At 38.5% G+C, this 22,806-nt stretch overlaps 1 protein-coding gene across 1 annotated transcript in view; it reads right to left on the bottom strand.

Moving 5' to 3' along the window:
- The window catches only part of LOC310864414 (neuronal tyrosine-phosphorylated phosphoinositide-3-kinase adapter 2-like), a gene marked incomplete at both ends in the record, with an annotated part of 44,653 nt that overhangs the window by 7,862 nt on the left and 13,985 nt on the right, over nt 1-22,806 (bottom strand). Inside the window, 2 exons of the mRNA XM_083773104.1 lie at nt 15,996-16,154; nt 18,133-18,254. Coding sequence (XP_083629230.1) covers nt 15,996-16,154; nt 18,133-18,254 — 281 coding nt within the window. The remainder of the gene's footprint in view (nt 1-15,995; nt 16,155-18,132; nt 18,255-22,806) is intronic.

The raw sequence follows: 22,806 nt of genomic DNA, 5'->3' as shown, positions 1-22,806 counted from the left end.
CACTTTCCCCTAGAAACTCCATTCACACTTTTTATTATTCAGCTTACTGTGGAGACACATGCTGGAACTTATTTTTATTTTTATGTTTTGTAGTTTATGAGTTATTTAACTTAAACGCCCAATGCATTCTCTATGGCAATAGCACAAACTTTGGCATGCTGCTAGTCCTACATACTTACACCTAGCAACCCCATTCTAGCCTACTTAGGTTCATCTTACGGTGGACATGTTTGCCTGAAAAGGAATCTTTGAAATGTTTCATAGTTTTAGAAATATAGTGCTTTCAAATTTGAGACATTTAACATGGGGCTCAATGGCAGCTCTATAGGCACGTCAAAAGTCACTTTCACCTAGAAACTCCATTCACACTTTTTATTATTCAGCTTACTGTGGAGACACATGCTGGAACTTTTTTTTATTTTTATGTTTTGTAGTTTATGAGTTATTTAACTTAAACGCCCAATGCATTCTCTATGGCAATAGCACAAACTTTGGCATGCTGCTAGTCCTACATACTTACACCTAGCAACCCCATTCTAGCCTACTTAGGTTCATCTTACGGTGGACATGTTTGCCTGAAAAGGAATCTTTGAAATGTTTCATAGTTTTAGAAATATAGTGCTTTCAAATTTGAGACATTTAACATGGGGCTCAATGGCAGCTCTATAGGCACGTCAAAAGTCACTTTCACCTATAAACTCCATTCACACTTTTTATTATTCAGCTTACTGTGGAGACACATGCTGGAACTTTTTTTTATTTTTATGTTTTGTAGTTTATGAGTTATTTAACTTAAACGCCCAATGCATTCTCTATGGCAATAGCACAAACTTTGGCATGCTGCTAGTCCTACATACTTACACCTAGCAACCCCATTCTAGCCTACTTAGGTTCATCTTACGGTGGACATGTTTGCCTGAAAAGGAATCTTTGAAATGTTTCATAGTTTTAGAAATATAGTGCTTTCAAATTTGAGACATTTAACATGGGGCTCAATGGCAGCTCTATAGGCACGTCAAAAGTCACTTTCACCTAGAAACTCCATTCACACTTTTTATTATTCAGCTTACTGTGGAGACACATGCTGGAACGTTTTACTTTGAAATGTTTTGTAGTTTCTGAGTTATTTAACTAAAACGCCCAATGCATTCTCTATGGCAATAACACAAACTTTGGCATGCTACTAGTCCTACATACTTAAACCTACCAACCCCATTCTAGCCTACTCAGGTTCATCTTACGGTGGAAATGTTTGCCTGAAAAGGAATCTTTGAAAGGTGTCATAGTTTTAGAAATATAGTGCTTTCAAATTTGAGACTTTTAACATGGGGATCAATGGCAGATTTTGGCACGTCAAAAAATCACTTTCACCTAGAAACTCCACTCACACTTTTTATTGTTCAGCTTACTGTGGAGACACATGCTGGAACGTTTTACTTTGAAATGTTTTGTAGTTTCTGAGTTATTTAACTTAAACGCCCAATGCATTCTCTATGGCAATAGCACAAACTTTGGCATGCTGCTAGTCCTACATACTTACACCTAGCAACCCCATTCTAGCCTACTTAGGTTCATCTTACGGTGGACATGTTTGCCTGAAAAGGAATCTTTGAAATGTTTCATAGTTTTAGAAATATAGTGCTTTCAAATTTGAGACATTTAACATGGGGCTCAATGGCAGCTCTATAGGCACGTCAAAAGTCACTTTCACCTAGAAACTCCATTCACACTTTTTATTATTCAGCTTACTGTGGAGACACATGCTGGAACTTATTTTTATTTTTATGTTTTGTAGTTTATGAGTTATTTAACTTAAACGCCCAATGCATTCTCTATGGCAATAGCACAAACTTTGGCATGCTGCTAGTCCTACATACTTACACCTAGCAACCCCATTCTAGCCTACTTAGGTTCATCTTACGGTGGACATGTTTGCCTGAAAAGGAATCTTTGAAATGTTTCATAGTTTTAGAAATATAGTGCTTTCAAATTTGAGACATTTAACATGGGGCTCAATGGCAGCTCTATAGGCACGTCAAAAGTCACTTTCACCTAGAAACTCCATTCACACTTTTTATTATTCAGCTTACTGTGGAGACACATGCTGGAACTTTTTTTTATTTTTATGTTTTGTAGTTCATGAGTTATTTAACTTAAACGCCCAATGCATTCTCTATGGCAATAGCACAAACTTTGGCATGCTGCTAGTCCTACATACTTACACCTAGCAACCCCATTCTAGCCTACTTAGGTTCATCTTACGGTGGACATGTTTGCCTGAAAAGGAATCTTTGAAATGTTTCATAGTTTTAGAAATATAGTGCTTTCAAATTTGAGACATTTAACATGGGGCTCAATGGCAGCTCTATAGGCACGTCAAAAGTCACTTTCACCTAGAAACTCCATTCACACTTTTTATTATTCAGCTTACTGTGGAGACACATGCTGGAACTTTTTTTTATTTTTATGTTTTGTAGTTTATGAGTTATTTAACTTAAACGCCCAATGCATTCTCTATGGCAATAGCACAAAATTTGGCATGCTACTAGTCCTACATACTTACACCTAGCAACCCCATTCTAGCCTACTTAGGTTCATCTTACGGTGGACATGTTTGCCTGAAAAGGAATCTTTGAAATGTTTCATAGTTTTAGAAATATAGTGCTTTCAAATTTGAGACATTTAACATGGGGCTCAATGGCAGCTCTATAGGCACGTCAAAAGTCACTTTCACCTAGAAACTCCATTCACACTTTTTATTATTCAGCTTACTGTGGAGACACATGCTGGAACTTTTTTTTATTTTTATGTTTTGTAGTTTATGAGTTATTTAACTTAAACGCCCAATGCATTCTCTATGGCAATAGCACAAACTTTGGCATGCTGCTAGTCCTACATACTTACACCTAGCAACCCCATTCTAGCCTACTTAGGTTCATCTTACGGTGGACATGTTTGCCTGAAAAGGAATCTTTGAAATGTTTCATAGTTTTAGAAATATAGTGCTTTCAAATTTGAGACATTTAACATGGGGCTCAATGGCAGCTCTATAGGCACGTCAAAAGTCACTTTCACCTAGAAACTCCATTCACACTTTTTATTATTCAGCTTACTGTGGAGACACATGCTGGAACTTATTTTTATTTTTATGTTTTGTAGTTTATGAGTTATTTAACTTAAACGCCCAATGCATTCTCTATGGCAATAGCACAAACTTTGGCATGCTGCTAGTCCTACATACTTACACCTAGCAACCCCATTCTAGCCTACTTAGGTTCATCTTACGGTGGACATGTTTGCCTGAAAAGGAATCTTTGAAATGTTTCATAGTTTTAGAAATATAGTGCTTTCAAATTTGAGACATTTAACATGGGGCTCAATGGCAGCTCTATAGGCACGTCAAAAGTCACTTTCACCTAGAAACTCCATTCACACTTTTTATTATTCAGCTTACTGTGGAGACACATGCTGGAACTTTTTTTTATTTTTATGTTTGTAGTTTATGAGTTATTTAACTTAAACGCCCAATGCATTCTCTATGGCAATAGCACAAACTTTGGCATGCTGCTAGTCCTACATACTTACACCTAGCAACCCCATTCTAGCCTACTTAGGTTCATCTTACGGTGGACATGTTTGCCTGAAAAGGAATCTTTGAAATGTTTCATAGTTTTAGAAATATAGTGCTTTCAAATTTGAGACATTTAACATGGGGCTCAATGGCAGCTCTATAGGCACGTCAAAAGTCACTTTCCCCTAGAAACTCCATTCACACTTTTTATTATTCAGCTTACTGTGGAGACACATGCTGGAACTTATTTTTATTTTTATGTTTTGTAGTTTATGAGTTATTTAACTTAAACGCCCAATGCATTCTCTATGGCAATAGCACAAACTTTGGCATGCTGCTAGTCCTACATACTTACACCTAGCAACCCCATTCTAGCCTACTTAGGTTCATCTTACGGTGGACATGTTTGCCTGAAAAGGAATCTTTGAAATGTTTCATAGTTTTAGAAATATAGTGCTTTCAAATTTGAGACATTTAACATGGGGCTCAATGGCAGCTCTATAGGCACGTCAAAAGTCACTTTCACCTATAAACTCCATTCACACTTTTTATTATTCAGCTTACTGTGGAGACACATGCTGGAACTTTTTTTTATTTTTATGTTTTGTAGTTTATGAGTTATTTAACTTAAACGCCCAATGCATTCTCTATGGCAATAGCACAAACTTTGGCATGCTGCTAGTCCTACATACTTACACCTAGCAACCCCATTCTAGCCTACTTAGGTTCATCTTACGGTGGACATGTTTGCCTGAAAAGGAATCTTTGAAATGTTTCATAGTTTTAGAAATATAGTGCTTTCAAATTTGAGACATTTAACATGGGGCTCAATGGCAGCTCTATAGGCACGTCAAAAGTCACTTTCACCTAGAAACTCCATTCACACTTTTTATTATTCAGCTTACTGTGGAGACACATGCTGGAACTTTTTTTTATTTTTATGTTTTGTAGTTTATGAGTTATTTAACTTAAACGCCCAATGCATTCTCTATGGCAATAGCACAAACTTTGGCATGCTGCTAGTCCTACATACTTACACCCAGAAACCCCATTCTAGCCTACTTAGGTTCATCTTACGGTGGACATGTTTGCCTGAAAAGGAATCTTTGAAATGTTTCATAGTTTTAGAAATATAGTACTTTCAAATTTGAGACATTTAACATGGGGCTCAATGGCAGCTCTATAGGCACGTCAAAAGTCACTTTCACCTAGAAACTCCATTCACACTTTTTATTATTCAGCTTACTGTGGAGACACATGCTGGAACTTTTTTTTATTTTTATGTTTTGTAGTTTATGAGTTATTTAACTTAAACGCCCAATGCATTCTCTATGGCAATAGCACAAACTTTGGCATGCTGCTAGTCCTACATACTTACACCTAGCAACCCCATTCTAGCCTACTTAGGTTCATCTTACGGTGGACATGTTTGCCTGAAAAGGAATCTTTGAAATGTTTCATAGTTTTAGAAATATAGTGCTTTCAAATTTGAGACATTTAACATGGGGCTCAATGGCAGCTCTATAGGCACGTCAAAAGTCACTTTCACCTAGAAACTCCATTCACACTTTTTATTATTCAGCTTACTGTGGAGACACATGCTGGAACTTTTTTTTATTTTTATGTTTTGTAGTTCATGAGTTATTTAACTTAAACGCCCAATGCATTCTCTATGGCAATAGCACAAACTTTGGCATGCTGCTAGTCCTACATACTTACACCTAGCAACCCCATTCTAGCCTACTTAGGTTCATCTTACGGTGAACATGTTTGCCTGAAAAGGAATCTTTGAAATGTTTCATAGTTTTAGAAATATAGTGCTTTCAAATTTGAGACATTTAACATGGGGCTCAATGGCAGCTCTATAGGCACGTCAAAAGTCACTTTCACCTAGAAACTCCATTCACACTTTTTATTATTCAGCTTACTGTGGAGACACATGCTGGAACTTTTTTTTATTTTTATGTTTTGTAGTTTATGAGTTATTTAACTTAAACGCCCAATGCATTCTCTATGGCAATAGCACAAAATTTGGCATGCTACTAGTCCTACATACTTACACCTAGCAACCCCATTCTAGCCTACTTAGGTTCATCTTACGGTGGACATGTTTGCCTGAAAAGGAATCTTTGAAATGTTTCATAGTTTTAGAAATATAGTGCTTTCAAATTTGAGACATTTAACATGGGGCTCAATGGCAGCTCTATAGGCACGTCAAAAGTCACTTTCACCTAGAAACTCCATTCACACTTTTTATTATTCAGCTTACTGTGGAGACACATGCTGGAACTTTTTTTTATTTTTATGTTTTGTAGTTTATGAGTTATTTAACTTAAACGCCCAATGCATTCTCTATGGCAATAGCACAAACTTTGGCATGCTGCTAGTCCTACATACTTACACCTAGCAACCCCATTCTAGCCTACTTAGGTTCATCTTACGGTGGACATGTTTGCCTGAAAAGGAATCTTTGAAATGTTTCATAGTTTTAGAAATATAGTGCTTTCAAATTTGAGACATTTAACATGGGGCTCAATGGCAGCTCTATAGGCACGTCAAAAGTCACTTTCACCTAGAAACTCCATTCACACTTTTTATTATTCAGCTTACTGTGGAGACACATGCTGGAACTTTTTTTTATTTTTATGTTTTGTAGTTTATGAGTTATTTAACTTAAACGCCCAATGCATTCTCTATGGCAATAGCACAAACTTTGGCATGCTGCTAGTCCTACATACTTACACCTAGCAACCCCATTCTAGCCTACTTAGGTTCATCTTACGGTGGACATGTTTGCCTGAAAAGGAATCTTTGAAATGTTTCATAGTTTTAGAAATATAGTGCTTTCAAATTTGAGACATTTAACATGGGGCTCAATGGCAGCTCTATAGGCACGTCAAAAGTCACTTTCCCCTAGAAACTCCATTCACACTTTTTATTATTCAGCTTACTGTGGAGACACATGCTGGAACTTATTTTTATTTTTATGTTTTGTAGTTTATGAGTTATTTAACTTAAACGCCCAATGCATTCTCTATGGCAATAGCACAAACTTTGGCATGCTGCTAGTCCTACATACTTACACCTAGCAACCCCATTCTAGCCTACTTAGGTTCATCTTACGGTGGACATGTTTGCCTGAAAAGGAATCTTTGAAATGTTTCATAGTTTTAGAAATATAGTGCTTTCAAATTTGAGACATTTAACATGGGGCTCAATGGCAGCTCTATAGGCACGTCAAAAGTCACTTTCACCTAGAAACTCCATTCACACTTTTTATTATTCAGCTTACTGTGGAGACACATGCTGGAACTTTTTTTTATTTTTATGTTTTGTAGTTTATGAGTTATTTAACTTAAACGCCCAATGCATTCTCTATGGCAATAGCACAAACTTTGGCATGCTGCTAGTCCTACATACTTACACCTAGCAACCCCATTCTAGCCTACTTAGGTTCATCTTACGGTGGACATGTTTGCCTGAAAAGGAATCTTTGAAATGTTTCATAGTTTTAGAAATATAGTGCTTTCAAATTTGAGACATTTAACATGGGGCTCAATGGCAGCTCTATAGGCACGTCAAAAGTCACTTTCACCTAGAAACTCCATTCACACTTTTTATTATTCAGCTTACTGTGGAGACACATGCTGGAACTTTTTTTTATTTTTATGTTTTGTAGTTTATGAGTTATTTAACTTAAACGCCCAATGCATTCTCTATGGCAATAGCACAAACTTTGGCATGCTGCTAGTCCTACATACTTACACCCAGAAACCCCATTCTAGCCTACTTAGGTTCATCTTACGGTGGACATGTTTGCCTGAAAAGGAATCTTTGAAATGTTTCATAGTTTTAGAAATATAGTACTTTCAAATTTGAGACATTTAACATGGGGCTCAATGGCAGCTCTATAGGCACGTCAAAAGTCACTTTCACCTAGAAACTCCATTCACACTTTTTATTATTCAGCTTACTGTGGAGACACATGCTGGAACTTTTTTTTATTTTTATGTTTTGTAGTTTATGAGTTATTTAACTTAAACGCCCAATGCATTCTCTATGGCAATAGCACAAACTTTGGCATGCTGCTAGTCCTACATACTTACACCTAGCAACCCCATTCTAGCCTACTTAGGTTCATCTTACGGTGGACATGTTTGCCTGAAAAGGAATCTTTGAAATGTTTCATAGTTTTAGAAATATAGTGCTTTCAAATTTGAGACATTTAACATGGGGCTCAATGGCAGCTCTATAGGCACGTCAAAAGTCATTTCACCTAGAAACTCCATTCACACTTTTTATTATTCAGCTTACTGTGGAGACACATGCTGGAACGTTTTACTTTGAAATGTTTTGTAGTTTCTGAGTTATTTAACTTAAACGCCCAATGCATTCTCTATGGCAATAGCACAAACTTTGGCATGCTACTATAGTCCTACATACTTAAACCTACCAACCCCATTCTAGCCTACTTAGGTTCATCTTACGGTGGACATGTTTTCCTGAAAAGGAATCTTTGAAATGTTTCATAGTTTTAGAAATATAGTGCTTTCAAATTTGAGACTTTTAATATGGGGCTCAATGGCAGATTTTGGCACGTCAAAAAAATCACTTTCACCTAGAAACTCCATTCACACTTTTTATTATTCAGCTTACTGTGGAGACACATGCTGGAACGTTTTACTTTGAAATGTTTTGTAGTTTCTGAGTTATTTAACTTTAAACGCCCAATGCATTCTCTATGGCAATAGCACAAACTTTGGCATGCTACTAGTCCTACATACTTAAACCTACCAACCCCAGTCTAGCCTACTTAGGTTCATCTTACGGTGGACATGTTTGCCTGAAAAGGAATCTTTGAAAGGTGTCATAGTTTTAGAAATATAGTGCTTTCAAATTTGAGACTTTTAACATGGGGCTCAATGGCAGATTTTGGCACGTCAAAAAATCACTTTCACCTAGAAACTCCATTCACACTTTTTATTATTCAGCTTACTGTGGAGACACATGCTGGAACGTTTTACTTTGAAATGTTTTGTAGTTTCTGAGTTATTTAACTTAAACGCCCAATGCATTCTCTATGGCAATAGCACAAACTTTGGCATGCTACTATAGTCCTACATACTTAAACCTACCAACCCCATTCTAGCCTACTTAGGTTCATCTTACGGTGGACATGTTTTCCTGAAAAGGAATCTTTGAAATGTTTCATAGTTTTAGAAATATAGTGCTTTCAAATTTGAGACTTTTAATATGGGGCTCAATGGCAGATTTTGGCACGTCAAAAAAATCACTTTCACCTAGAAACTCCATTCACACTTTTTATTATTCAGCTTACTGTGGAGACACATGCTGGAACGTTTTACTTTGAAATGTTTTGTAGTTTCTGAGTTATTTAACTTTAAACGCCCAATGCATTCTCTATGGCAATAGCACAAACTTTGGCATGCTACTAGTCCTACATACTTAAACCTACCAACCCCAGTCTAGCCTACTTAGGTTCATCTTACGGTGGACATGTTTGCCTGAAAAGGAATCTTTGAAAGGTGTCATAGTTTTAGAAATATAGTGCTTTCAAATTTGAGACTTTTAACACATTGTATGCTAGAGTTTTCTATTTGCTCAGGCTTGCTGGTGCTAAGCGATTAACATTGGACTTTTGAACTTTTTAGGGGCCCACAGCGAGGGGCCTCTTATAGCTAGAATCACATCGCATAAATAAAAAGTAGGCCAAACATGTCCACTTCAATTTAAAAAAAAAATTATGATTCTACCATCTTCCATTCTGGAGATATTGACCTTTTTCTAAAACCTGCTTTTGAAGGCACGCTGCTCGCTTGAAAAAACAGCAGAGATATGGAAGGTTGAAGTTGACAGACATTGACAGACAGATATAAAAATGAACACAAATAATATCATATACATACTACACACTGAATGAAAGCCCTGAATGTCTACTTTTAGGAGGAAAACAAATACACATGGTCCCATGTATAGTTTGTCAGTAATTGGCTATTGAATGCAGCTTGCGCCCACCAGAGAGGATTTCAGAAAATGCATGGACCAGAAGAACTATTATTCACAAAATAAGGCCTATAGCGAAATGTACATACTATATACCGTATGAAACAGAAGACTCTCTGCTTTCATAAGAAAAATACTTCTACTGTAATAATAATGAAAATCACACCCCTGTGAAGTGAGCAGTGCAATGTTGCGCAACATTGCACTGCTCACTTCACAGGGGTGTAGGCCTTATTTTGTGAATAATAGTTCTTCTGGTCCATGCATTTTCTGAAATCCTCTCTGGTGGGCGCAAGCTGCATTCAATAGCCAATTACTGACAAACTATATTTGTATATATTTGTATATTTGTTTTCCTCCTAAAAGTAGACATTCAGGGCTTTCATTCAGTGTGTAGTATGTATATGATAATAATTTATTTATGTTTATATCTGCCTGTCAATCTCTGTGACTTTAAACCTTTATAACTCGCTATGATAACTTCATGAGGAAATGCTCACTTCACAGGGGTGTGATTTTTATTATTATTACAGTATTAGTTTTTTTCTTATGAAAGCAGAGGGTCTTCTGTTTCATACGGTATATAATATGTACATGTCGCTATAGGCCTTATTTTGTGAATAATAGTTGGACCTGAACAACTGCATTCAATAGCCTGACAAACTGTACATGGGATCAATATTATGTATTTGTTTTCCTCCTAAAAGTAGACAATTAGGGCTTTCATTCAGTGTGTAGTATGTATATGACAATAATTTATTTATGTTTATTTTTATATCTGCCTTCAGAACGATAGTATAACGGTGAGATGCGTTACTGGATCGGTGAGTTTAGTGGTTGAGGTTGACATGTCTGGACATGTTTGAGGAAAGAAGCACAGGAGAGAGAGATGATCAAATAACTGGCTGCTTTGTTGGACAACGCTATCTTCACTTTGTTTGGGCAAAGAAGCAGAGATCAGCGATGGAAAAGAGTTTTATCCACGGCAGATAAGTAATGACGTATTATCGAGGGACCGCCATGATCAACTAACTGCCTGGGACCGAGGCTACGTTGTCACCAGCCAATGCAGCCATCGCTATCCGTTGTGTGATTGTAGCCTTTTTATTCATTATAATTGCAGTGATAAGACCTATATCACAGCCGGGCGTCTCTCTCGATACCGTGGATATAGCCTACACCCTACATCCACAATCACACAACGGATAGCGATGATGGCTGCATTGGCTGACGAAGACGTAGGCAGTAAGTTGATCATGGCGGTCCTTCGATAATACGTCATTACTTATCTGCCGTGGATATAAAGCTCTTTTCCATCGCTGATCGTGCTTCTTGCCCAAACAAACAAAGTGAAGACGCGATGGCGATACACACAACGGATAGCGATGGCTGGTGAAGACTGAAGACGTAGCCAGGCAGTTAGTTGATCATGGCGTGTGCCGTGTGCGTGTTGAAAACGTTATGAAATGGCGATCGTTGAAGATTATTCTTGGTTTATATACTGGCAGAGGGCAAATCGACACGACTGCGTTATATCTTTTTCCGAGAATGAGTGAGCGGTGCAAGGCGATCGCAAGGCGCAGTGGGGCCTGGGGGGGGGAACTCAAACTGCCAAAGCGATCAAGAGACTCCCCCCACAAAGCTTCCTCGGGAGAAACCATGTAGAAACAGGAGGGGAGGGGGAATCGAGTGTATTCACAGACACTAGAGTATGGGTAACTCCATTTTAGATGCCCTGACATCTGCGTTGGTCTATGCCGTTGCCGTGCAGACCCATACGTGTAATGGAGGCATTGGAGGAGGGAGCGTCTTCGCCACAGACAGACCTCTTTTCAGGAGGGAGGGGCTTTTTACTCCCGGATCACATATTGGAGCTTCCTGGAGACGAAAGCTGTTATTTTCTTCGGTGTCCTGGAGCATAGGACGTTGATGTACAGTAAGCAATAAAAAAACGTATAAAACGTATACATACGCTTCGCGCGTACGGCGTTCGATATTAATAAAGCGTATGGATACGTTTCCAGCATTTTTTGTGTTAACATGGGGCTCAATGGCAGATTTTGGCACGTCAAAAAATCACTTTCACCTAGAAACTCCATTCACACTTTTTATTATTCAGCTTACTGTGGAGACACATGCTGGAACGTTTTACTTTGAAATGTTTTGTAGTTTCTGAGTTATTTAACTTAAACGCCCAATGCATTCTCTATGGCAATAGCACAAACTTTGGCATGCTACTATAGTCCTACATACTTAAACCTACCAACCCCATTCTAGCCTACTTAGGTTCATCTTACGGTGGACATGTTTTCCTGAAAAGGAATCTTTGAAATGTTTCATAGTTTTAGAAATAATATTTCCTATATTATAGGTCATGGTTTTGGCCCACCATCTGACAGAATAGTCTGTGTATTTGCATACTGGACCCTGATTGGTGCCCCCAAAACTTGGTGGGAAAGTCCCTCTTTTATGTCTTGATTTTATGTCTGGATTCCAGGCCAGTTGGAAAAGGGCAGACTGAGAGGTGGTAAGAGTATGTTAAATTGGACATTTTCATGGTAAACGTTCAGCTGGACAGGGTTCTTTCAGACATAAGCCCCATCTGTTAGTTCTCAGGAAACTGGGGGAGAGAGCGCCCCTCCCGATGGTCCTCCGTGCACCTTGATGACATGGGACTTGAACCTGCCAACTGTCTGTAGCAGAGGCAACCGATCAAGCGCTCCACACTATTGAGCCAAGGCACCTTTTGGCGTTCAGCAGATGTCTCCTGGTGCTTTTGAGTTTTTATTTTTTCGTTTGAGCCTTGAAAAGTTCAAATTTCTGCAGCATTGAGCTGTAGGAGGAATGGGACTTGAACATGGACTGTCTGTACTGAAAGACTGATTATTACACCACTGCGCCATCAGTCAGACACTCTAAACCAACGTCTCCTGGTAATTTTGAAGTGAGCTTTTGTTTGTTACAGTTAGTAAAGTAATAACACAGAATCATATTAATCAGATGTTTCTTAGCGCTGTTGAGGTCTTCTTTTGCATGTTAGTGTAACAGCCGGGAATCGAACCCTGGTCTCGCACGTGGAAAGCCAACATCCTAACCACTATTGTATAGTATGTCCTTTTTCATGGTTTCGACGACATACTATAGTATGTCATTTTTTAATGATTTTTGACGATGAAGAAATGATGAAAATCATGAATAGTATGTCCTCAAATACCATGAAAAACGATATTTTTTTATGATTTTCATCAATTTATTTTAATTGTCGAAAACCATGAGAAAAGACATAGCCTACTATAGCCTAGTTGTTTTTGTTGTTGTTTGTTGTTTTTACTTGTTCCTAACAAAAGAGCCAAAGAACATAATTTAATGCAAAAACATATTTATTTCTGTCATCATACTCCATAAAGTGTCAAGATACATAACTGTACTCTTTTTTTTGCTCCTGACACTTGAAAAATAAAATAAATCATATATATATATAACTGTACTCTTTTTTTGCTCCTGACACAAAATTATTTATATGTATATATATAACTCAAATACTCAGTGCAATATTGACAAAACACCACTGTTCTGTCTTCTCCCACGGTGCAAACATACAGAATTCACCAAATAGTAGATTTATATATACATACTTATATACGCTGGCAGCAGTAGAACTAGACAACCGGTGTTGTTCATGTCCTGTAAGACATGAAGCACAGGTTTGAGTCCCACTGTTACACGGCTATATAACATTGTTACATCACTTATTCTGTGTCCATGCAGGGATTGCTACATTACTTCCTTTTGAAAAAAGGGGAATTATTGGGTACGCTCCTTTGAGGACACACGGTACCCACAGGAAAAAAAAAGGCTGAGTGTGTTGCAATTATAATCAACCATATAAAGTGTCCACAGGAGTGACAATCAAACACGCCCCTTGTTTAGCTGTTTGATTGGTCCTCCTCTTTCATGTTGATTGAGTGCACCTTGAATTAGTCCAAGTGACCACTTTTTGCTGACATCAGGGCTTTGGGTTTGACTATTGATGTGTGTCTCTGGTTACTGTTTGCTAAATTTCCACACAGCACCCATTGGCTTGAAACTATATGTTTCACACGCCATGCACGCACGCACGCACGCACGCACACACGCACACACACACACACACACACACACACACACACAGAGTATTATTTAACTAAATTTGTTGTAATTCATGATAGCATTCTCTTTCTTTTTCAACTGATGGCTGCACCACCTTCACCTCACCCCACTCCTCTTTGGATTTGATATATACTTTATATACTTTCATTTTTGTTTTTAACTTTACATTTTGGATGATTGTTATTACTACCATCATGTTATTTCGGTTTGATAACCTCCCTTCATAGCCTAAGGGCCTATATATGCATTGTAGATGGCAGACTCCCTTCGCGAAGACAGATAAGTGACTGCTTCATATCATCAGTGTAATTCGAAGGAGTGTATAGCAGAGTGGCTCACAACCTCAGCCTGCATGATGACCTAAAAAGTCTAATATCTCCCCTGAATCATAGGGAATTCCCATTGCTTTAGTGGTTAGCTTTCCACATGGGAGACCCAGGTTTGATTCCAGGGCGTTACAAGTTACAACGGTGCCGTGACCCAGATCGGGTTTTACTGTGGGAGGAGGTCAAAAGAGGGGTGAGTGTAGCAGAGTGGCTCACAACCTCAGCCGGATGACCTAAGCCCTAAGGAGTCTGATATCCATTTGGCTTAGTGGTTAAGATGTTTTACAGCAGCGTTAACTCTGAAATGTGGCAGTCTCATGGCAATAAATGATATTCACTGCGGGGAGTTTGATATGCATGGTCTTTTCTTACTTGACAATATGTCATCGGTATGAGAGTCAGAAGAATAAGACGTAACATGTTCGAGGATGACATCTTTTGACTCCACCATCTTGAGTCACAGTGAATCTTGGTCTCCAAGGCAACCATTCACTGTCACAAAGCGAGATCGCTTCACTTCCAATTTGACATCAAGGTGATTCCCTACCCATTCAAACAACCAATGGATACATCAAGAAATGCTAGTGGCGTAGCATCCACTTCCTGACCCCCTGGAATCCTATAATCTAACTCTATAGCCTACTAGGGATCTGATGGTTCACACAACTCCATTGGTTGCATTTTTCTTTTCAAACAAGCAAACAAAATGTGCTTGTCCTTTACAATAGATTAATATATTTTCTTGTAAAACGGGTGAAGTTTCCCTTTAACCCTATACTAGGGATCTGATGGTTCACACAACTCAATTTGTTGCATTTTTCTTTTCAAACAAGCAAATAGATTCATATATTTTCTTTTAAGTGGGGAAAAGTGAACAATATGTCGACATGTCTTCAACCTAACATGTTTTTAGAGTACATCACAGCAGACCTCTTGGATTTTATCCAGAAAATACTGGTCATTTTGAATGTTGAAGCGAGCTGAGTAGCCGACTGTATTTGTCGAGATTAGTGGCATGATGTCATGTACTTCTTTTGTTGTATTTTCTCATACCTGGGTTTATTCCTCTGTATTATAGGAGCAGCACCTGCGAGGCTGAACGCTGTGGTATGAATAGCCGACATCATGCATTTATTTAAACCAGAGTTATACTTAGAAGTTGTGCGCCAGTGTTGCTGTTGTGTACTGACATGTAGCTGCACACTACAGCTGCAACGTTGCACGACACCGGCACGCGACAAAGTATAACTCCAGGTTATAGTTGTCTCTAAGACCTGTTGGTAGGTGATAGTAGATACTAGAAGGAATGCTGCCATGTTGTTGTTGGTCTTTCATGTTAATTTAGGCTGTTGGTATTATGGGCTGTCCGGACTGTGTTGTGCATTGTGATATATTATTTGGGCTGTTTGGGCTTCAATTTGTTTTAGAAGCCTTACATTGTCATTAATATATTCTATTCTGTCAGAGCAGTGCATGTTGCTATACTCACTCAGAAAACAAAAACAAATTATTTAAAATGCTGCTTCCCTTTTCACAATAAGTTAAAATGTATCTTTTCATTTGTTTTTGTTTAGTTTAGTTTTTTTTATATATAAAAATGATGGCATCTCAAAGACAAAGTCTCCACACACTCAACAGATGGGTATTATGGCAAGTGTAACACCAAAATCCTCCAGGATTCAGATAGAAAAATATACAAACGAAATAAAAACAGTATAGAAACACAAGAGAAACAACAACAGAAGCCTGCGCCAAGTCTGGGAGATTGGATCGAGATTTGGCTACAATAGTATATATGGCCACAGCCTCACCTTTAATGGTCTGTTTGTGCGTTTGTGCGCTTGTGTGTGCGTGTGTGAGAGAGAGAGAGAGAGAGAGAGAGAGAGAGAGAGAGAGAGAGACTATATAGATGTATCCCAGCAGACAGTTTGGCCACCGTACGGGGGAGGTCGTTTGCTCTTCCAGCTGGGCAGGGAGGGCATGCTGTCCTGTTTAATCAGGCTCTTATCTTTGATCTCTTTACACAAAACTCTCTTCTTCTCAATCATCTGAAGCATCGTTGCATCTCCACACGCCCAGGACATCTGAGGAGGAAGTCACATGTAAGGAGAACACACTTTCAATTCCAATTCAGTTAGATTGAAAACATTTTCTTTTTTCATTTTCAGGGACAATTAAACGTTTCGGCTATCCAGCCTTCATCAGTGTGATGAAGGCTGGATAGCCGAAAGGTTTATTGTCCAATATACCGTTATGTTTTGAACGGGTGACGCACCTAAAGTCAGAGTGCAAAGTCAGAGATTCAAATTATGATTTCTGATTCATTGTCGCAGTTGTACATGCACGCACGCACACACGCACGTACGCGCACGCGCGCACACACACACACACACACACACACACACACACACACACACACACAGGGTGTAAAGGTACTGTATCACGGGATGGTGTTGAGTTAAAACATATATTTACCTCGACAGTGTATGATTTGTATGAACACACTACATAAACTCCTCAAAGAGGCCCCAGAACCCACTTTTGTTAAATATCATACAGATATTCTACTGTGTTAGACGGATGTTTACTGTTGATCCTAGATGACTATTTCCATGTAGGCTATTTGATTTATTACCTTGTGTTTAGGCTTACTGTAAATCTCTCTGGATTAAGAGCATCCATGCTAAATGCCTAAATTGTAGTTGTAAACTACTATGAAGCTTGAGAAAGCTGCTATATTTGAGCCACTACTAATGGTACAGGCGTACAGCCCTTTCAAGGATCTTTTCATCCAGCCTGCTTACTTACAGCTTTGAAGGCAGCATCCAGTGCATGTGGGAGGATTTGAGAAGAATGAAGGACAAGTGTTTCCCCCTGGGCCTCCCTGCTGTAACCCACACCCTGCAGGCTAAACACACGTACGTTGTGCTCGGTCCCCGGCGGACGCACACCACCCACAAGGCCTGGGTCCTTAATTCTGTAGCTGTGGGCGAGTCGGCCCCGTCCCGCTCCCTGCCCTGCCAGCTCTGAAGAACAACCTTTGGCTAGCTTCTTCTACCCGCATGGATGCTGATCAAAGGCATCAAAAGACAACTGCCAGCTGCTGTGGAGCAGCCACTGGAGGGAGACTTGTCTCACTGATAACGACCAGGTCCATCAGGAGCCAGCTGCGCCACATCAACTTAGACTAGTTATGTTATAGCTTAAATGGCTCACGGTAATTTAAAAGCCTTGACTTAAGTTTGAACTTAGTGGTGCAACTGGCTCCTGTTATCAAATTTGCTATAGCCTACAAATAAAACTAACTTGACTATTTTCAGCATTACATACCATTACATGTCATTATGGTGAATAGGTGTGAGGAGCATTGCACGGAAAATGTAACTGTAACTAAAGTTTTCAAAAAAATTGCCTCTGATGTAATGGAGTAAATGTACTGAATTTCGCTAACTTGGACTCAAGCACAGTACTACCACTGCTTGAATCATATCATAAACTCACCTTTCTTGTGGGAATTGTACTGGATCCTGGTTCAATGCAATGCAACCATGGAGACTAAATGATGACGTCACGTGTATGAGGACCCTTCCTTTATTTGAAAGTAATGTACACTTGTGTACCTTTCATGCTTTATTAAAAACAATCCACAGGCACTAAGACTATAAGCTTGTTCAATATAATCTCTACTGAACGTGTATATTAATGTTGCTTGTTGTTTTGGAATTCTTGTCCTATGCTGCTATATTAGGCTATACTGTACCCTACATAGTACCTCTCTCTCTTATTTGTGCATATTTGTTTTATTTTCCTTCTTTAAAAAAATCTTGTACCTTTGTTCTCTTAGTAATTGGAAGGATATTGTATTGTTAAGGCCTATTGTCGACCTGTAATAGGCTACTGAATTATATTTATGCCACGTACCGTAAGGACCTCCCCCCACACAGGCACACACAGGTGAGGATGATAGTGTGTAACATTAACATAACATGAAACATGTACTCACATTTAATTACTTTGATAAAGGCTACAGACAAAACGATTTAGCTGGAATTCGGAGCCAACCAGCTTGTATCGGTCATTTTTTTTAGTGCCACCATGCATTTCCATCTTGATGGTTTTCATGAAATAACTACTGAGCACCATGGCCGAGGAGGCGAACAGAGGAAACGCACCTTCTCCATTTCCTGAATTCACACAACTGTTATATATTACCAGAGAATTGACAGGTGGTTATTTTGGCGGACCGTCCCCAGAGTTAAGTGACAATTTAAAAGGGTAATGACAGTTTATTTTTTAATATTTTTTAATATTTTATATTAATATTTTGATGATGTCACATTGGGAATGTAAATCTAAACCAATTCAATTAATGAATCTTACTGTACTGTACTGTTACTGTCTCCCCTCGGCCCGCCTCGCCTTCCTCACACTAAACCAGCAAATGTAAATCTGTGTATATAAAATATAAATTTCCCATCAAATATCTTAGTTGTATTGTAGCAACATTGTTCATTTGCAGTAGGCTATACTTATTTATTGAAATTATAAGTATCGCTATGTCATTTTGCGCTCGATGTCTCCAGCGCTGTCACCATGAACTTTACACCAGTGTTAAGGTCAGTGGTTATACAGGGGGCTTGGTTACAATTTAATTGTAATTAAGATATTCAATAGAAATTAAACTTAACCTGCTAGCTTACTAAGCCTAGTAGCGAGCGCTCAGTGCGAGACCACATGATGTACAGTAGCTAGGCCTATATTTTCGGGCCATGTCATAGAAACTTTAAGTACTTTTAAGACATTTTAATACCTTACCTTAAAGCTTTTAAAGGGATATTTCACTTTAAACAATCTTTGGGTCATTTTATCGTCTACTCGTCAGCTTTTGTGAAGACCCTGGACAGTTGTGAAGTGCTTGAATCAGTATTTAGATATTTGATATAATCATTTTAGCTCAACTCCTATAATTTTAAGAGCTTGTCAGGGTGGGGGGGTCCCCAGTTCCAATATGATTATTTTGGAGGGTCACAGCGTGAAAAGGTTGAGAAATTGAAGACAAACACTGTCTAACAGCTTTATTTTTTATTTTTGAGACTATACAACCCATAAAGTGTACTAGCTCTAATTTGGTGTACTAGCTCTATCTACTACTAAAGTAAAGGGGAACCGAGATACAGTTGATAAACTTTACGCCGGCATGTAAATTTTTAAGTCAGGGGTGAAACAACTGCTTAAATCAGGCTTAAACTAGAAAAAGTGCCCCTCGGGGCACAGGTCTCCACCAGGCCAGGTCAGGTTGTGGCCTCCTGGTGGCACTATAATAGGCCAATGTGAAAAGGGTGCCATTTGTTCTTATGATTTGAAGCATTTTGTTCCAAAAATGTGTTTTGCAAAAATCCACCTGTCGGTGGCGCTATAACAGGCCAATGTGAAAAGGGTGGGATATATTCCTCAGCCTAGTAGGAAAGTCTGTGAAGGATTTCACGTAAATTGCACGCTGCATTCATGATTTGAGGCGTTTTGTTTCAAAAGGGCCAATCCTGCAAACTTTGAAAGCCTATATGTTAGCCAATTAGAGCCCAACACACACCGGCTCCGTCCGACGCGACGCGTTGCCGCGCAGCGCCGCCTGGAAAATAGAACTGGTTCTATCGGCGTGCCAGACGAGGCGCCAGCGCGCGTCGGTGTGCGATAGGTTAATTGAAAATAATGGAGGCGGCTGTTTTGACACGCGGCGGTCGGCCTGATGGAGTCGTAGACAATAAAAATGTAGTCCAGTCAACCCCCGTTCACATGCGCAGTACTGCTTCCGTAAGACTGTATTGGGAAAACCGGGAAAAACATGGTACTGGCTGACAAACAACGTTTTACCCCAGACTTAACATTTTACGTGCCGGCATTAAGTTTATCAAAGGTAGCCTATATCTTGGTTCTGATACCTTTCCTTTTTGGAAGCGATACTTGCGAAAAGGGTTTAATCCACTGTTTGTGGACGGCTCGACTCCATTTCAACCTGTGCAGGGATATCACCTCATGTTGGAGCTAAAGTGGAGATATTGAGGTTCCAAACGGAGCTAAAAGTGTACATTGGTTTGTGTGTAAACTGTACAGGAAGGAACACAACAGGGCATAAAGCTTAGAATTGAAGCAGAAAGACTAAAACAGTACTGCATGTCATTTTGCATACATATACAGAATATACTATATAGTATATATATGTATATAGTATACACACACACACACACACACACACACACACACACACACACACACACACACACACACACACACAATGATTTACACACATCATACACATCAAACAGAACCCATTGTTTTTTATTTTACATTACATGAGGAGTTTTTGAGATTTACAGAACAAAGACATCCACATTAAAGGAATTATTATTTTCCATCTTTCTTTAAATATACAATTATCATTTATTTATTATATTTATTTCATAATTATATCCATGTTGTGTCCATGTTGTGTTATATGAACACTAGCTGTCTGAGATATAAGGTTAGAGAGGGTTAGTATGAAGTATGTTAGTAGAGAATTAGTGCACATTATGTTCTAAATGTAACGATACAAAAACATATTACTGTGACTGTGACTCATGTCCAGTCATTTTAAACCCTTCATTCAGAATATTAAGGATTTGTGAAGCGGTATAAATGGAGTTCCTCATACAATATCTATCTGTTTAATAAGATATCATGGAAGACTGGCACATGTACAAAAGCCAGTTTTGTACTGTTGTTTGTATACTGTTGTTTTCTTTTTTGTATATTTTTCGTTTTGTTTTGTTTCTATCTTGTGTAAAAAAAAAAAAAGGCCTTTCCCGTTGAAACCTTGTTCAATTATAATCAATTTGTCACTGGTTTCCAGTATGCCTATTCTGAGGGGAACTTTCGCAGAATATAAATAGCAGATCTACAAGATCACGTGAGCTTTTTGGCAAAGAGATTTGGCGTAGATGGGGGAAGAAACGGAAACTGTCAATGAAGGCCTACAACTTTGTAACTCAAGTCAGGTTCTCTAAGACTAGAGGCTTAAAGTGGTTTATACAACAGTGTTGCTGCTGGTTGTGTGAATTCATTCTGGTTTCTAAAACTCGCCATAAGGACACAATCATCTTCAAATAGTACCAGTAATGATGTACTGTTGAATAAGTACAACTTACTGACTTATTACATTAGACACAGAGATATACATTCAATGAAAGCATCACAAAGGTAGTGGAATGCTCAATGGTTTTCTACAACATCAGCATTATTAAATGCTGATAAGGTCTATGGTTAACATTAGTTTGATGAATTAGGGTTAGTATAGTTTAATTTCAGAGCTTACGTTATTTGGATGCATGTATTTAGGGTGAGAGTTAATTATTTGTTAGGGAGGGTTGTAAATATTTAGGGTTAGGGTTAGTTTGATGCATGTATAAGAGTCTTTCATTCGTTTACATACACACAGTATCCACAATAAAGATGAATGTCCTACTTTAATAGCCTGCTTAGTGCTTTCTAATACCAACATTTCTATGTGACACCAAATGTAAACATATTTTGTGTATTTCTCTTACAAACATCACACCCGTGTGAAGTCATGTTGCTATATGATTAGGCGATGTAATGGTGATGTAAAACAAACACAGACAAAACAAACATTAAACTCTCTTTATTGTTAATGGCATTTAATGTTTGTGTTAGCGACTAAACAAACATTAAACTCTGTCCATTGTCAATGGCGTTTTTAATGTTTGTTTAAATAAAAACAAACATTAAAACTGTATATAGGAGGGGCTATAGTGCCCCTCAACAACAGAAAGATGGTTCCCATGGTAACTGATGTTTGCTTTCATCCTTTTGACAATGGTTAAATGATTATTATTTATTGGAATCTTTGGTGTGGTGAGAGTTGACTCTACTGCTGTCATGGAGACAGAACTGTTCAATAACAGTTGCCATACTATTCCACAGGCCTCAACATTTTCTAGCTTCACAAAGCCTCAAGGTCTTTTCACACGGGGAGCGACACTATGCTTGCATACTCGCACGTAGAGAAAGACTTTCAACACAATACTCTAGGTCACAGACAGGCATGTGTATGGAAAGAGCAAGTTTGCACCCGGTTGTGGCAACACTTGTTAGAATGTCCGCGTCTCCCTACCTCCCAGCTTGACTCTCATTTTACAGTTAAAGCACTTTCAATCTGGCATGCATTTTGGGCAAATTTTCACGCACAAGAAAAGTAAACATTCTGTAAAATGTTCAAAGATTCTCTATCCACCACGGCACTATATCTATGCCTATGCTCTCTTGTGTCTCCTCCTTCTCTCAAAGCTCCCTCTATCCTTTCCGTCTCTCCCTGCAAGGTGGCAGAGCTTCAACATTATTTATGTAATATAACTATAATTTATATACAGCATATTTACATAGCCGACATTTCAGAATAAATAATAAATAAATATATTTATTTTAATGATACATGCAAGCTCAATATATTTACGACACTTTTGCCATTAATTATTAAATGTCACTGTACAGTCATAGAGCTGCCATTAGGATCTCATCATCAGTTACCATGGCAATATAGACAAGTGAAGCAAACTACTGTTTTGGTAGTACTAAAAATAAAAATAAATAAAACACTATTAAATCCCACAAAGTTGCATACGTTAGGCCTCTGGATTAAAACAGACTTTTCCAGGTGCCTCGTAGCTGTGATGAGTGTTT

This window comes from Protomyctophum parallelum (assembly GCF_964188405.1).
Source record: "Protomyctophum parallelum genome assembly, chromosome: 9".
Classification (NCBI taxonomy): domain Eukaryota; kingdom Metazoa; phylum Chordata; class Actinopteri; order Myctophiformes; family Myctophidae; genus Protomyctophum; species Protomyctophum parallelum.
This window is presented reverse-complemented; position numbering and strand designations above follow the sequence as displayed.